Source organism: Rhipicephalus microplus, chromosome 3, assembly GCF_043290135.1.
Source record: "Rhipicephalus microplus isolate Deutch F79 chromosome 3, USDA_Rmic, whole genome shotgun sequence".
Classification (NCBI taxonomy): domain Eukaryota; kingdom Metazoa; phylum Arthropoda; class Arachnida; order Ixodida; family Ixodidae; genus Rhipicephalus; species Rhipicephalus microplus.
Window position 1 is genome coordinate 40,818,480 of NC_134702.1, and position 16,411 is coordinate 40,834,890.

General features: G+C 41.4%; 1 protein-coding gene across 2 annotated transcripts in view; it reads left to right on the top strand.

Moving 5' to 3' along the window:
• Window positions 1-16,411, top strand: part of LOC119176009 (ATP-binding cassette sub-family C member 5) — a 59,120-nt gene that overhangs the window by 4,695 nt on the left and 38,014 nt on the right. For both annotated transcript variants that reach the window (XM_037427112.2, XM_037427121.2), the window contains exons 2-10: window positions 3,789-3,884; window positions 7,676-7,834; window positions 9,426-9,570; window positions 10,959-11,106; window positions 12,909-12,991; window positions 13,083-13,256; window positions 13,743-13,890; window positions 15,233-15,489; window positions 16,202-16,357. In XM_037427112.2, coding sequence (XP_037283009.1) covers window positions 3,789-3,884; window positions 7,676-7,834; window positions 9,426-9,570; window positions 10,959-11,106; window positions 12,909-12,991; window positions 13,083-13,256; window positions 13,743-13,890; window positions 15,233-15,489; window positions 16,202-16,357 — 1,366 coding nt within the window. The remainder of the gene's footprint in view (window positions 1-3,788; window positions 3,885-7,675; window positions 7,835-9,425; window positions 9,571-10,958; window positions 11,107-12,908; window positions 12,992-13,082; window positions 13,257-13,742; window positions 13,891-15,232; window positions 15,490-16,201; window positions 16,358-16,411) is intronic.

Genomic DNA, 16,411 nt, shown 5'->3' on the forward strand with positions numbered 1-16,411 from the left:
CAAAGGCACGCAAGGCTCAACAATGGCAGCCTTGTTGTCCACTCTTCTGCAGGCATGAATAAATGGACTTGAGCACATGATGCTCCATATGTCCAGCTTATTTGCACCTGACCTCTTTCTACAGGTGCCATGTTGTAACAGTGTGTAGTAATGCAAATGTTAAGCACGAAGTTGATTTCCAGGTAGAAGGCATTCGTAGCTTGGCTTTTTAAAATTACTACTTGATAGCGTATTTTTAGAAATAGTGAGACAATAGTCACTTGTTAAACTCTACATGGGGCTGTTTTCACATGCCATTGCGCACCTGGAACTGTGCACCTGTGTGCTCCTCTCTTACGTCGCCGCTACGCTACCGATTTTTCCCCATTCTTGTGTTTTTCTTTCTTTTTCAAAAGCTCTCAGCACTAAATTGTGGCAGACAGTCTTATTTCAGCTCTCCATATAGATGAACCTGAGGATGCAGATTCCAATAAATATGCATTTGAAATTGCAATGTTTATTAACTAATTCATTTATTATTGTTTGCTTTACAGCAAATCTTTATATCACATAATTTAAACTAGGGAGTAAAAACTTACTAATTAGAAATCACAGAATTTACACCAATTCTTAAATACTGGTTATCGAGATACGGTATGGAATTTGTCATTATTTTTTGTAATTAGTTGGGCCTTGCAGTGCATGATATACCATTTCAGGACACTTGGCTAATGATCTGACATATTCCAGAACTATTCTATGGCAAAAATAATCCAAATATTTTTAGCATTGAAATTTTGTTACCTGCTTAAAAACAGGCTTCTTTTACTACTGAAAGAAGCTGATAAAGGCCAGTAACTAAAATATCATTTTAACATAACGATTTATTTTGGGAAAAGGGTCAGTTGTAGCCAAGTGTGCCTGAATAGACGAAATCGTCGTATCTTCAGTGATATAATATGGTAAAAAGTGTGTGCTTACCATAGAGGGTTACCCAGCTAACTCTAGCCAAAGTCGAAAAAAAAAAAAATGCAGACTTATTTGTTATGAAGCCACCAAGTGCATGTTGCTGACTTTATCATGGAGTAAGTCATACTTCCTGTCATTTAATGCATAATTAATTAGCAGGATTAATTAACTTCTAAGCAACAAAGTTGGGCGAAAATTTCAATGAGAAAGCTATAAATTTCATTTTTGTTATGTCATACTTTATGTATGTTTGGACCTGCGATTGGATGTTTACGTGCATATATACAGATGCAGATATGAAATTCAAACTCTGGTAAGAGATATGGTTTTACTTTCCCCTCCTCCCCCCCCCCCCCCCCCACCTTTTAACTCGACATGCCAAGTATCAGTGCTCTTCTGCTTACTACAGATGCCCTCTAAGTAAAAAACAAACATGACACGCCTGCTTGCGTGCCTATATGCATGTCGCGATTGTAGTGCTTCCCGATGTTCTGTGTTTCATAGCGTCTTGATGGATGTACTGCCGCTTTAAAAGGCGACAGGGTTGCATTGCTGGTGGTGGCTGTGTGATAACCCCTGCTCAAGCGATAACCCCCTGCATCTGCTTACTGCTGTCACAAGTCGCTGCGAAGATAGCCTATCGTTTGTTTACAGACTGTTAGCCAGCGCTGCGATCTCAATGCACTAGTGAGCATGTCCTGTGGTATTTTTTGTATTTCGCACGCATCTTCAATAAGAAGAAAAACGCTAGTGCTTAACAAATAGGAACTTGGAAACTGCCCAGTTGGATGTATTTCAAACTAATCTTGAGCTTTATCATTGTAAATGTTTGTCCGGCTTCATTGCTTCGAAAGCTAATCCTACTCAATGAAGTTATCAGCAGCATGCATTTGATCACACCATCATAGGACAAATTGACATATTCTAAAGCTGGCTAGAAATAGCTGGGGGGCCCTGTATATATTTTAACTTGATGTACGTGAAGGTGAGACTATTTCTAGTAGTTCCAGCTAAATAAGGTTTTGCAGCAGTATTTGAGATTTTAAATTGAAGAAGCAGTTTAGCTTTTTATCCGTTGCTTATCTGATTATCTGTGAGGCATCTACCACATATCTGTCCCATCACACTTTGCCTAGAATATCTAATTAAAAGCCTGCTAATGCATGTTTCGGAAAACTATAAGATAGCTATATCTTGGTTTGGTTTTTGAAAAAAAGTGAATTTGTGATTCTCTGTGAATGGTGTGTTCCTGCTAGCAAACCAGGCCTATGTTGGTCACGGGTAATCTCTCACTGATGAATGTGCATTCGATGAAGCGTAAAGGCGTCTGTAGGACGGTCCTGCAAAGCTCTCCGAGCACAAGTCAATTACTTGTCAGACTGATTCAAATACAGGGAAAGAAGAAACAAAAACAAAGGAAAATGCCTTGAAATAAGGAAGCGACCTTCGCCTGCATGATTATGCCTTCTAGTGGCACCTCTGCGAGAATTCTGCGCCATCAGTATGCTCAACTGCACTGAACTTAGTGCTGCCTGCGCGTAAGAAAAAGCCAGACTCTTGAAGACACAGTAGCATGTTTCAACACAATTTGCTTGCCAAATTTATAGCATGTTTGAAAACATGAATCAGTGTTAATTAAACACAGAAACCTTTTTGTTCTCGAAATCCACACATAACGAGGACTTCACAATGCTACTCATTTAATGCTGCACAAAATTTTAATCGTTTTCATTAAAGTTCTCAGAGGCCTGTTCACCAAAAGTTAAACTTGGCATATGTTTGTCTGAAAGAGCACGTTCAAAATGTTCTTTGCCCCATTCCTATGTCAAAGACTTTGCCTATGACTGTACTGTGGTGGCAGCGGCAAAAATGTCATTATCCTCCAGCAGTATTTTTTTTTTTGTTGTGAAAAGGTTAATTAAGAAAGGTAGTTATCTCATTATTACTGAAGGCCAGTTTCACTTGCAAAATGTAACAAAAGATGGCACAAAAAAGCGGACAATTCTTTCGCATCTTGTGGGCCATGCTGTAATCTTACCGAATAAGAACGAGCGATGCGTACAAGATCTTTAGTTGAAATTTTGTATAGAGGAGCATGTGGATCCTTATTCGTTAAAAACAGATCTTTGCACCTACAGGTACTGTCATCTTTCAAGAGAGACATGCAAGAAGTAAAGTTAGTTGTTGGAGATCACAAGGGGTTAATTGTTTTGCACCTGGAAAGGTTATTTTATGAACAGTGATGATCGTTTCCATGCATCTATGACTATCTATGACTTGTTCTCATGACTTAGAACTGTGCATCACTGAACTTTTGCCGAGGCACCTGTGTATCTAGATTACAGGAATAATAATAATAATAATAATAATAATAATAATAATAATAATAATAATAATAATAATAATAATAATAATAATAATAATCAAGCAAAACATTATATGCAAGTAAAGGAGTTGAAGAATGTTTCAACAGGTTGTGTGGCAACGCTTTAGTTGGTTGAGTGGTATTGAACGTGGAAATTTACAAATGGTGCAGTGGTGTGCTTTCGGAATAACTTTTCTTTTGACCACTTGATGTTCTTTAATTAGCTTGTGTGTGTGTGTGTTTGTGAGTGTATTGTGTGTGTGTGTTTTACAGTAAAATTGAGGGAGCTGGTCATCGAACCAGTGACATCGTCCGTGTTCAGCAACCCGCCACTGTGGCAGGACGCATTTAATTTTAGCTTCAATACTGTTTGCCCAAAAAGCGTAGGATTCCTGTAATTTGGCACATACTGTAAAAATGCTGCTAATCAGTTGCAGACTAATTCTGAGAGGACCTGTGCTTCCCCTTTTTGCAGTGATTCGCTGGACTTGGACACATTCAAAGTAAACGAAGGCCTGTCCAAGTACAAGGATGCCCTGAAGGTTCTCATACCTGTGCGACCTAAATCCAAGTGAGTTATTCATTTTGTAGGGGGAAAAGATGCTCTTGCTAGAGGGAGAAACCAAAAGTAATGAGAATGAATAAAAAAAAATCACGTATTGATATAAACACTCAGACATTAACTTTTGTAACACTTCAGAAAATATTAGGAAGTGCTTAAATGTGGCCGAAAAAAGGTAGGAAGGCAACAGCACAAATAGCTAACCACTGAGAAATGTATTCAATCATTTTGGTTCCCACTATGTGATGTTCCCGTACTGCTTTATTCAGCGTTCAGCACTGTTCAGTGGCATTTCTGAGCAGATAACCTTCTTTTATGTTTCTCACATTTCGGAAACACTTGCCTTTAAGCCCCTTAGAGACAGGAAGTCTGATGGACAGTGATTGAGATGTCGAGTTTGTGTGAGGCGAGGCAGTGTTGCCCACCCGTATTTGTTAGGAACAGCTGCACACTTCACTGCTGTGTGGACAGGAGCTTTGTGAGGCCATTTGTCTGAACTGTGCAAACCAGCGTTGGTCTTCAAACTGCATTGCGTAACTCTTTGGGCATTTAAAAGTACTGGCTGACTTTCTGTCTGACATTGCCGTATAAGTTTTGAATTGACCAACTCTGATTTAAAAGAAAATTTCTATAAAAAGAATCATGCATATGATTCTTTTTCTGTACAGTACAAGTTTGATACAAAATTGCATCAACTTGACCTGAACTGAAGACTGCGGGAACAATAGTGTTGAGCATTACTTAGCCCTCAATTGTCCAGTTTCAGCCCGCAAGTGCTGTACCATTTCACATTGAAAATACAACACAGCCAGGGAAAGAGACTCGGAAAGAGGGGAAAAAAAAAGCACTGCAATGAGCCATTGAGACATCATTCAACTATTGAGAGCGATTGCAGTGCAGCACGCATGCCTACTTGCTTATAACAGTATTAACTGTCTCTGCACTTTCCTAAAAATAGTCCTTGCTGCTTTGAAGTCCTCCCTCAAATATCAGTGCTATACGAATTAACATGCCACACGTTCATTTCGCCTGTGAAGATATGCACTAGCCATTGGTGTGTGTCGAGAATATTAAGCATTGAAGGTTCAGAACAAGCACAACGTATGCATGAGATTCTGCCTTATTACACAGTAACGTCGACATGCTTGGAAGGTTGTTTCTTTCACTTGTACGCATTCACTCTGTGGATGAGAGGAATGCTCTGGATTAATGGTGTCTGGATATGTCAATATCGTTTTGACTAGTTTTCAAACCATTGTGACCTTTTAATTAAAGGTTACATGGGTCTAGCTGTTAGTCACTATCAGCTTGGAATGACATTTGTCTGTGATGAATGAGATGGGGAAGTGTCGCAGATGTACTTACAGATTATTATATTGTGAGCATCGTACATTGCCATTAAATGTCTCTTTTAATGTACTCAAGATAGAACGCTCTGAACTGTGTGTGTACACGCATACATGCACACTTGCACCCACATATTCGTGTGTGCTGCTTTGCACTCGCCGAAGGAAAAGACGATAAAACATGGCGAATAAGAGCAGTGTACTGCCTCACATACAGTTTGCATTTCATCTATGTGCTTAATTTTATCAAGCACGATTCATGGCAAAATTTGTTATTGTGCACCCACTTTCTTGCGCTTAATCTGAATTTAGCAGTTGCCTAATAAACTTTAATTTGGTTGAACAAAAGCCTCATTATTAAGGATCTTGCAATTTATGGTAGACAGTACGCAGGTTGCCTGTCATCACGAAAATTAAAGTTGTGCATAAAAGAAGTTGTATCATAACCGACTAAAAATAAATTACCGATAACTAGTGCAAGGAATACAATTGGCCGTTCTCATTCATTGGATGTGTCAATGGACTGGACGCCTGTTGCTCTTCTGAGATGCAATGTTTTATCATGCACTACTGAAGGTACCCGCACAATTGATTGGGGATAAATGTGGCCCCTGTTTGAGAACAGGAATGTGAAAAGAGTTTGTTGTTCTCAGACATGTGATGTATAAACAGTCTGCTACGTTATTGCACGATGCTCTCTCTTGAGATTCGTGCTTTTCAGCATCTGCTAATTTGCCCTGTAGTTTAGAGGCGGTAGCCTTGCATGCTGCACACTTGGTACCCGGCACGTGTGCTGAAAATTTCCAAGAGACCAGTAGGAGGCACCGTAGATCATAGCTGGTAGTGCGAAGCAACCCTCTTGTTTCTTTTATCTGCTCATTTTTTTAATGTGCGTGCAGGACAATCTGCCATTTTAGAATGGCTTACGTTGGTTGTCTGTCCAGAAGGGTGGCGTACTGCATTATGATTTTCTCATTTCTTAGATAAATGGGGTAGTTGCGATAGACATTCGTTAACTTGGGTACCGAGAATACTGCCACACATCAGTTAAAGCAAAATATTTTCCCCTACATTTTCATGTGCTTTATTTTTATTGTCCTTTTGAATGAAGGAAAAAAGGGTGAACTTAAGGGCTCGTTTTTAGTTAGAAAGAGTATTAATGACAACTGACAGACAATTATGCCAAGGAAACTATAAGAGATGTTATATCAAATGCAATCGGAATGTAGTGTGAAGAAAAAAAAAGCAAATGAAATATCTTGCCGTGGGCAGGGACCGAACTTGCCACCTTTGACTATTGTGTCCTATGCTTTACCAACTGAGCTACCACGGCGGCTATCCCCTCGTCCACTTTAAGGGGTATGTATGTGCATTTAACGTGGGAGCGTCAGTCAGCCTTGCCTGTTGTCTATTGGCGTCGCACAGTGCATGATCTTATTACGAGCTGGCAGTTGACCAATAATCCCTTGCATACTACCTGAAGGAACCAAGTCTGTCAGAACGAAACCCTCACTATGAATGAAGGAAAATAGGCAAAAAAAATAGTGTTCCACACTCACCGCAATGGCAACAGGAGACGCTGACTGATGAATTCACGTTTAATGCACATGCATATACCCCTTAATGTGGATAGAGAGATAGCTGCTGTGGTAGCTCAGTCGGTAGAGCGTGGGACGCGTTATTCGAAGGTTGCAGGTTTGGTTCCTGCCCATGACTAGTTATCTTTCTAAATGCGGAGCATTTCTTAGTTGCATGATGTCGCGCTTCGGCGTCTGCACGCACCACTGCGCATGCTCACGTCTCTTGCCGGCCCAGGAAGACACCTGCAAGACTGTCGCACCTCTCCCCCTCTCTCCCCTCGCAAGGCCAGCGCAGGCGGCGCCTGTTAGTAAAAAATGACTGCTCGCGCTGCACAATCATTCACAGGTCACCCTGTATATGTAGGCACTGGATTGTGCATTCGTTATTCATTCAAGGGAGTTTTTACGTGGCTTTTGTATGACATTGAAAGCAACGCTTCTCCTTCATTCAATAAATAAGAATAATAAAGACAAAATAACAAATAAGCATCTCCAAACCATACCCATTTATGTAACATTCATGCGGCACCCCCACCCCTCTGCGAAGCATTTACTCAAGTTCTCCCGTGAAAAGATGTGGGCTGCAATTTTTATCCACTTTTCTTTCTTCACATTTACATTACAATCACTTTCAATATAACATCGTCCTTTTGGTATTATGTGTTCGGGACTGAAATGAATTGTGCACCTCGCTTTGCTTCCTCCGACTTAATTTCTTTTTTTCCCTTTGCATGTTCTGCATTATAAATGAAAAATGAGCAAGTTAGTGATGAAGTGAAGTTAATGATACATTAGAATAATTAGCCATTTGTTGCAGTGCGAATCCCCCTTCTTTTTCTAAAAAAAAAGTTTTGTTTTCTTCCTGTCGCTTCAGAGACAAGCATGAGATGCCCACCAGCAAGGCGGGCTTGTTCTCGTTCATCTCACTTGTCTGGATGACCAAGTTGATGTGGAAGGCCTATCGACAGGGCATCCACCAAGAGGACCTGTGGCAGATGGCTCCCAGTGAATCATCCGAGGTCAACGTCAAGAGGTGAACTTCTACATTTACTTATTCTCTCGCCATTTCTGTAATTTTGGCTGGAGGCTGTCCGAATCGCCATGCCCGTGAAAACTCTCTTGATTATTGTCAATAATGTGAACTTCCTGGTGACTCTCAACCCTTCATGCTCCGAAACCTTGACCCACCTTCCGTTCTTTCTAGTCTGAAACTTATAATAACGAAAGAGAAAAACAGTGGATTACTGACTTAGAGGTGGTGCATAATGCAACAAGAAAATGCAGTCGTGAATCAACCATGGAAGAGCTTGTCCAGTAGTGCCATACAACATACCACTGCTGCCAGTTGCCATGTTGCGTTGTCGTGATGGGTGGTAGAACAGACAACTAAGGACTAAAAAAAAAATTTGAACCTGATTCTTAATCTTATTGAGGTTATTATGGTGTAGAATGTGCATCCTAAAATTTACAATTTTCATCTCTGGCACCACCATGCAATGAAGAAACGTGGCTGATCCCTCTTTCTAGTGATTGGTATAACACAAAAGTGAAACGAGACTTCGCAGAAGTAGTTGAGCACGTATTGTTCATTGTTTCACCACGAGGGTGAAGGTATGAATGCTACAGCAAGGAATTGCAAAGTCCTGCGAAAGACGGCAAGCAGCTATAAACTTGAAGCGCTCACCTCAAGCAAAAAGCATGCACAAAATGAGCATACACGGGACTAGCGCGGACTAATGACTGTCACAGCTCAACATTTAAAGGGCGCTGCTCTAACAGGAAAAAAACACGAAACAAACACAAAAGTATACCCGGGACGAGCATGAACTGTCACAATTCTTACTTCATTGTATGTTAGCAGTGTGCTTCTTTCGTAAACGCGACCGCAGCAGTGGGCAAAGTGATTTTCGCGCTTTCCAGAAACACGAGTCAGATAAGCGCGCGCGCGGGAGAGACCATGCACAGTTTGCCGTGCACTCATCGAAACGCAAGAGCTGACGACCTTTACGGTGCGTCCAACGCGAGCTTTACGCGAGTTTTCACTACCGATTACACAAAGGTGCTGAAGTTGCAGAGCTATGAGGACCGCGCCAAACTGTATATGGTGTATATACATAGCTTGCCGTTAACGAATTCGACACCGTACGCTTCAGGGCCAAGTGGCTGAGGATCAAGGGGTGTCTGGTTCGACACCCCGCAACAGAATCTTTCCTTCTCGTTTTCTTTTTCTTGCAGTGTAATATATTGTGTCATATCCGAGACGTAAATGCGTCAGTGGAGCTGTGATGGACCCCGACATAAAACATTTTTGTCTTGAAAAGATGTGTTGTTGGGTTCGTATATGGTTACATTTTCTGAAGCACGCATCCATCAATGCTGTCTTGTCCACGTTCTAGGAATGCATGCACAAAGGATGCCCGTAAGAAGAAAAATGAAGACATATTTATAATGGGTAAATTTGTGTATGTGTATCCTTAACCACACTGCAACAGAAGCACAAATGCAGTGCTCCATGACCATCGTATGGCATACAGAGTTTCCACCTCACCATTTATTCTGCTCTTTTTGTCGCTAGCCACATTTCTAAATCTTTGCTTTTTTGTTTTTTCTCTTGTTCTTGGCAGGCTCGAACGACTATGGAAGGATGAGCAGCTACTTCAGGGAGATAAAGCTCAGTTTTGGAGAGCAGCCACCAGGTTCTGCAAGACGCGTGCCATTGTCGCGGGCCTCTTCATCTGCCTTGGCATGACCTTTCAGTTTCTCGGTCCCGTAAGTGATTGCACTTTTGTTCCAGCTGCCATCTTCGGCCTTGGCCACGTCTGTTAAGTGTGTGTGCACTCGCAGTCGTTACAACGGGGAGTGGTGGGAGTCGGTGCCATAGTTTACTGTTTGCACTTTTCTGGCAACAAGGGTGAATGCTAAAAGCCCGAAAGCACCTTAATGTGCATTTGTCCCTTTTGTCCTGGCTGCTATGCTGTACAAAGATAAGAAGCCTTGCAGGGTGAAACACGTACCTTTTCCTTCGTTTTATTTACGAGCGACACTTCCTATCAGTTCTAATACTAATTGTGCTTCTGTGACTAAAACAGTGCCAAGAAGTAACAAAATAAACTAACTTGGAACATTAACATGCAACAAACGAGCCCTGAGTAACTGGCTGTTGTAAGTTAGCCACTTAATTATTTTTACACTTAGCTAATTAAACAAGCTTTAAGTAACTAAGCATCTAGTTAACTAAATACTCTGATGAATAGCCTACTGACCAGCTGTTTACCTTATTTACTATGCAAATAATTAGCTAACTAATAGTTTTAGTTAAATGTTATGTGTTGGCTTGCGTTGCCTGGCTGCAATGTACTAGCAAGTTAGCTTATTTGATTTGTAGATAGCTAAAAAAATGACATACTATGGTAGGTTGAGTGCTATTGATTCCGGGACCCTCAAAGGGTAAAGCGGAGCACCAATAATTTTATTCCCTACTCATTGCATTGATTTTGTTTGACTGCATTGATTTTATTTTTGACAAGCAGAGGCATACTTCTTGACCTGCAGTAAACCTGACAGCAAAATGACATGGTCAGATTCGGGGTTATCTGCTTAATCGATATGGCTATGAAACTGGTTCAGCGTTCTTATTTCTGGTACATTTATGAGCTTTCTACGCATGCACCCCAGAATTCTCAACGGGCAGTGTTGTGCTATTTGTTATGGCACATGCGTCTGAGTTGGGACAACAATAAATGCTCCAATTAAGATGTCCACTAGAATAGACTGAAGTCATCATTACGGTGCTCTTTCGAAGCCTCCTCTGTCAGAAAGCAACTGCCGCAAAGAAATTTTGACTCCTTAGACAGGCTTCCTTCACGGGGAACGTTTGCCGCTGAATTGTTCACTTGTTATCAATAACGGTCGAACTTCTTTTACAACAAAATGGCCTGTAAAGAATTCCTCAAGACTTTGATGTATTCTTAGCGTTGTGTAGCACGGCATTTACAATGCTGTGGCCTTTAGAGCAGCATATTTTGAAATTCCCAAATGCTCAATGTTATGCATAAAGATGTTGTGACTCACTCCCGTGGAAACGCTTACTAAATTACGATTGGGCCCTAACCGTCATTCATCAGCGCGTCCTCTGACACAGCCGTTTCACGTTTCAGGCTGTGCTGCTGCGTGCGATTCTCTTGTACCTTGAGGATGCCCACGCCAGCTTGAGCACAGGCCTGCTGCTTGCCTTTGGGCTTGTCGGGACTCAGCTGATGCGGTCGGGATGCCTGAGCATGTCGTGGGTGATTGGTGCACACACTGGTGAGGCTGCCTCCTTGAAAAGGCTCTGCTTATAAGTGATGTGCTCGGATGGTTTTTTCTTTTTTTTTCTGTGCCCTCTGCTTCACCTTTTTTTGAGCTGCACCTTAAAATAGAGAGGTTAAATAATGTCTATAGTGCTCCCTTTGTTCTAGCACTGCGTTGCGAATCACGTAATATGTCCAAATGATCATACCGTAATAATAATAATTGTCAGGATTTAAGGTCCCAAAACCATCATATGATTATGAGAGACGCCATAGTGGAGTGCTCCGTAAGTTTTGACCACTTGGTGTTCTTTAACGCGCACCTAAATCTAAGCACACGGGCCTCAAGCATTTTTTTGCCTCTATAGGAAATGCGGCCGCTGCAGCCGGGATTTGATCACGCGACCTGCGGGTCAGCAGCCGAGTGCCTTAGCCACTAAACTATTATGGCGGGTTATGATCATACCGTTGCTGTACTTAGTCGTACAATGTCCACGCCCTTCACATTGTTTAAAAATTCTTGTTACAAACATTCATTCACTAAAGTTAAACATTCAAACTGCCTGATGCAAGTTTGCTCATTTCAATTTATAGTGAATGCGATTAATGACTAATTTAGATAGCAGTTTCCCTACAAGTCGTTCCTTGCGATGCTCATGCACGCTCGACTAAATTAGTATAAGTGTACACATTCTCCATGTTCACTGAAGTTATTTGGTTGTACACCCAGGAGCGTATTGAAGAGGTAGCTTATGGTACTCCGAACTTCAACTGCAGCCTAAACGAATCTGGAACGATTTCTTTTTTTTTGCTTCTGCTTGCTTTTGTTCTTCTAGTCTATTTTATGTTGCTGTGTTGTTGCTCATTGTTTTTCTTGTGTCTATCTTCACTGCGCAAGTGCATGTGTGTTTGGCTTTGCAAATATGTAGTTTGACATGGGTAGTGTATATACTATATGTATGCACTGCATTTTTTGTTGAACATGATAAAGTTGCTTTTCTGCACCAGACGGGCTTTGTGATTTGGGAATTATGGCTTGGGAATGGTGCAGTGCTTGTGCCACTAAGATACTGCCTTTTGCATGCTATATTCTTTCATTCATATAGAAATGGCAAAAGATAAGAATCACAAATTGATCATGAAATTTCAGAGCCACTGTGCAGTCTGCATAATCTGCATTGCTGTGCATCTGCATTGGAAAAAAAAGCATGTCATATGCCTGTTTTTGTGTATGTATATTAGTACGCATTAAAAACTGTGTTGCACAATTGTAGTTTGCTTGCATTGTGCTTTCTCTGATATTTTCTTTCTTGTTTCTTAGAGGGTTTAGTGGCTTGGTGACTCTGGTGCTGAAATCGCGTAATATGTCTTCACCTTTGTTGTAACAGTGTTACTGCTAAATTAGCCATATTTTTGGCAGTTCAGGACCTATAGTCTCTAATGCATAGTACAATTGAACCCCTTTACAAGAGGCATGCGCTGGGGAGCGATTCTTGTCTCTAATAAACAGGTTACCTTGTATGCATTTTTTTATACATCAACACTTGTTTCAGTTTAGGCACGTAAGTGTTTTTTATACCAATTTGTGTCTTATATCAGTGTCTCTTATAAAGGGGTTCAAATGTACTAATATTACAAGTAAAAATTGATTGTCTTTTGTTATTAAGCTTCTCAGTTGGTGCTAGTGAATTTCCCCGTGTGTATTTGTGCACACGTGGACATCTATCTGCACGTTGATTACAGACGAAAAAAAAAAAAAAGGATGACAAAATTAGATCATGCACTGTTCTCACTTTGCTGAATTCTCGCACTTTGCAGCAATCAGACTGCAGGGAGCCCTGCAATTGCTGTTGTACCGAAGAATGCTCAAAGTTAGGGTTGAAGAAAAACACTCAGGACAGGTTTGTAGATGCTATTTATGTTTACATACTCGAATATATCGTAATTCAGAAGAGGAAAAAAAAAAAGTCATTGTTCTTTCTTTCTTGCCAGGTGATAAACCATGTCACAAACGACATGGAACGAATATTTGATGCTGCCATGAACGGCACGCTGATGTTGGGGACGCCGGTGATGTTTCTTTTGACGCTAGTCTACAGCTGCTACCTTATAGGGCCCTGGGCTTTCATGGGCAACATTGTGATTCTGCTGTTCTACCCAATCATGGTGAGCACTTCTTTGCAGATGTGAATCAATGTCAAGGTGTCCGTACCATTAGCTGTATTACTTGCGTGAAATTGTTTTGTGCACATGACTTGGCAACGATTTGAAGCTGGGGAAGCTGTACAAATAATCGCAACTTATTTCTCTTTATTATGTTACCCTATTTTTCTTCTGTGGCCAAGGGTCTGTTTGGGTGTTTACAACACATTATTAACACCTTCCTCGAACAGTTCAATTGACGTAAAATTATCTGGGCACAAACTATTAACTGGCGCTATGATAATCACTTCCTGTATTGGACTGCTCCCATTGTATTTCTCTCTACATGCAATAATGCCACTACTGCACAAATGGTAATGGTTGGCCGAGCAAATCTAGCAATCCTCGATTGTTTCCTGAAATAGATTTCATTACACTAACATTCTGCATTTTAAATGTGGACAGCCATTCCAGTAGTGATGTGCCCGTCCTCTTACACTCTGTCCGCAGGGTGGAATCGCAGCTGTGATCGCCAAACTGCGGCGACTGGCCGTGAAGAAGGCCGACGCGAGGGTTGAGCTGATGGCGGAGGTGGTGAACAACATCCGCCTCATCAAGATGTATGCATGGGAGCAACCTTTCACGAGCAAAGTTTATGGTGGGTTTCACCTTCGCTCTTGGCCTGTGTGCTTAGTACATAGCTATTTTTGATGCTACCAATTATAACACACTTCAGATAATGTTTAGAATATAATATAAAAGGTTCGAATATAATAGTAAATTTATCCTTAGTCAGCTAATTTTTTATGGTGGCTCTACTGCCCATTATTTTCATCCCAACAAATCAGTAGAGGCTATTGCATTTCACTGCAGAAGGGCAGATTGCAGTAAATCTTTAGCAATGATTTTATGCTTTTTTGTACGCTGCACTTCACCGCAGTTGCATCATGGTTAGGGAACTTGGCTTGTGACCTTACAGTAGCGGTTTTGATCCTAGCCGCAGCAGTCACATTTCGATGGGAACGAAATGCTAGAGGCTCGTGTACTGTGCAAAGTCCAGGCGTGTTAAAGAGCCACAGATGGTTAAAACTGCCCGAACCCTCTGTATCAACGTGAGTCATAATATTGTGGTTTTGGCATGTTAGTCTTTAAATTGTATGTGCCACTGCAGTTCATTATGCACTCTATAAGAATGCTTCAGGTAGTGACGGGTTGAATCTTTTAAGCACTGATATTGAAGATTCTTAGAAAACTGTAGCATGATAAGCCATTTAGTCTTGGCATTTTTAGATTTCAGCCAAAAAACGAGAAGTACAACTTGCAGAGTTATGTCTTGAAACGGCATGCTTTGGTGCATTCTATCTTATTTGTTACACTTCACTGACGGCTCTTAATGGCATTGTTTGGCCACTCTTCTATGCACAAATGCATCATTTTCTTGCACTTGGAAGATTGAAGAATTACATGGCATGCAGGGGCATAGACAGAAATTTTCGTCGCAGTGGAGGGCCTTGATTTGAAGTGGGGGTGGGCAGGCAGATGTGATTGAGTGCCTTTTTGTGCTGTGTATTACGTGGGAAAAAAAAGAACCAAAAGGGGGGGGGGGGGCACGGGGGCACGGGTTGCTACCGCCGTGGTTACACTACTGTTGCTGTCCACCACAACTATGGAAGTTGAGTGGTGCTTACACTCCCCCTGTGTTATGTTATTGCATTGAAGTCAGCTTTGGAAGAACTTCACTGCCCTATGACTCGCATCCTTCTGATTGAATTTCAATCTAGTTACTGGCTCCGGTTGTGGAGCGATAACAGTGACTAAGCTTTGTCATTTATTGTTCATTGCCATCATTCTCATTGGCATTGATCATGCCATTGCTCATAGTGCATCCCATGTTTTAGTGATCTTTGGCCACAGCTGGCTTCTGCACCATTAAACTGTACACATCATCATGATCAGTAAGTAAATATTTTGCTATGTCCCTGTGTTCATTCCTCTTGCAGATGTACGAAACGAGGAGCGCAAAGTGCTTATGAAGGGCAACTTTCTGCAGTCGCTGTCGACAACAGTGACGCCTGTTATTCTGATAATGGCAACAGTGACGACGTTGCTGGGATATGGGGCGACTGGCCACCAGTTGCTGGCCTCCAAGGCCTTCACTCTGTTTGCGCTTTTCAATGGCATGGGCTTCTCCATAGGAACCTTGCCGTACGCCATCAGAGCAGTTACGGAAGCCAAAGTAGCTCTGCAGAGAATACAGGTACGTGCACTCCCAGTGAGGTTTTGTTTATCAAAAATTCTACTCACTTCCACGAATTCATTGGTTAACTTGGTCACATTTCAAGGCCTCGAGAAAAGCCCATGGATGCTTGTCACCTAATGCAATCGGGACATGATGTGGATCAACTCAATTTTAGCTCCTGTTCTTGAGATAACACTAACCTAATCCATTGCAGCTTCTTTCATTGTAGTACTGCACCCAAGTGGAATTTTGCATCTCATAAATGTTAGTGAAATTCTTATGTAGAAGCTTATGTGCCCTTGAACTGCATTAAAGGTGTCATAAAACTGAAGAAGATGGTCAATATACTCAAGTTGTATGTGGCATTACCAGAAATTCAATATTTCAAGTGTTGGAACTTTTTTTCAGCTTGCTTTTTATGGCAGTTATACTAAGCATTGTTAATTGTTTTGACTATGGGAGCCGTTTCTGTGGAACAGTAGAGCTTTTTCATGCATCGGCAAACCCAAATAGATTCTCAATTCTGACTGGTGAATTCGTTGCAAGGCTCTGTTCTAGGTAGGCTTCTACTACTAATCCTCATTTGAATGCACTCGCATCTGGTTCTTGAAACCTTATTTGCCTGTTTCTTACATCCATCATAAAAGATCACTGCCTGTGTTGTTGAAAGCCATCTTCCAAATTCGCTCCTTGGAACATTGGAACAAGTGCATCTGTCAACTTTATGCAGGAGCTTCTAGAACTGGACGATGCCAAAGTGTGGGTGAGGAAGATTGAGGAGAAAGACAAGCGGTTTGCCGTGACAGTTTCGGATGCCTCGTTCACGTGGAATAGTGTGCACTCCAACAATATCAGGAGTGTGGACATCGTGAAGGACAGGTTTAAGGTGAGTGGGCGTGTCTCCATTGTTGGCTGCATAATGAACTTTGCATAGCTAAAA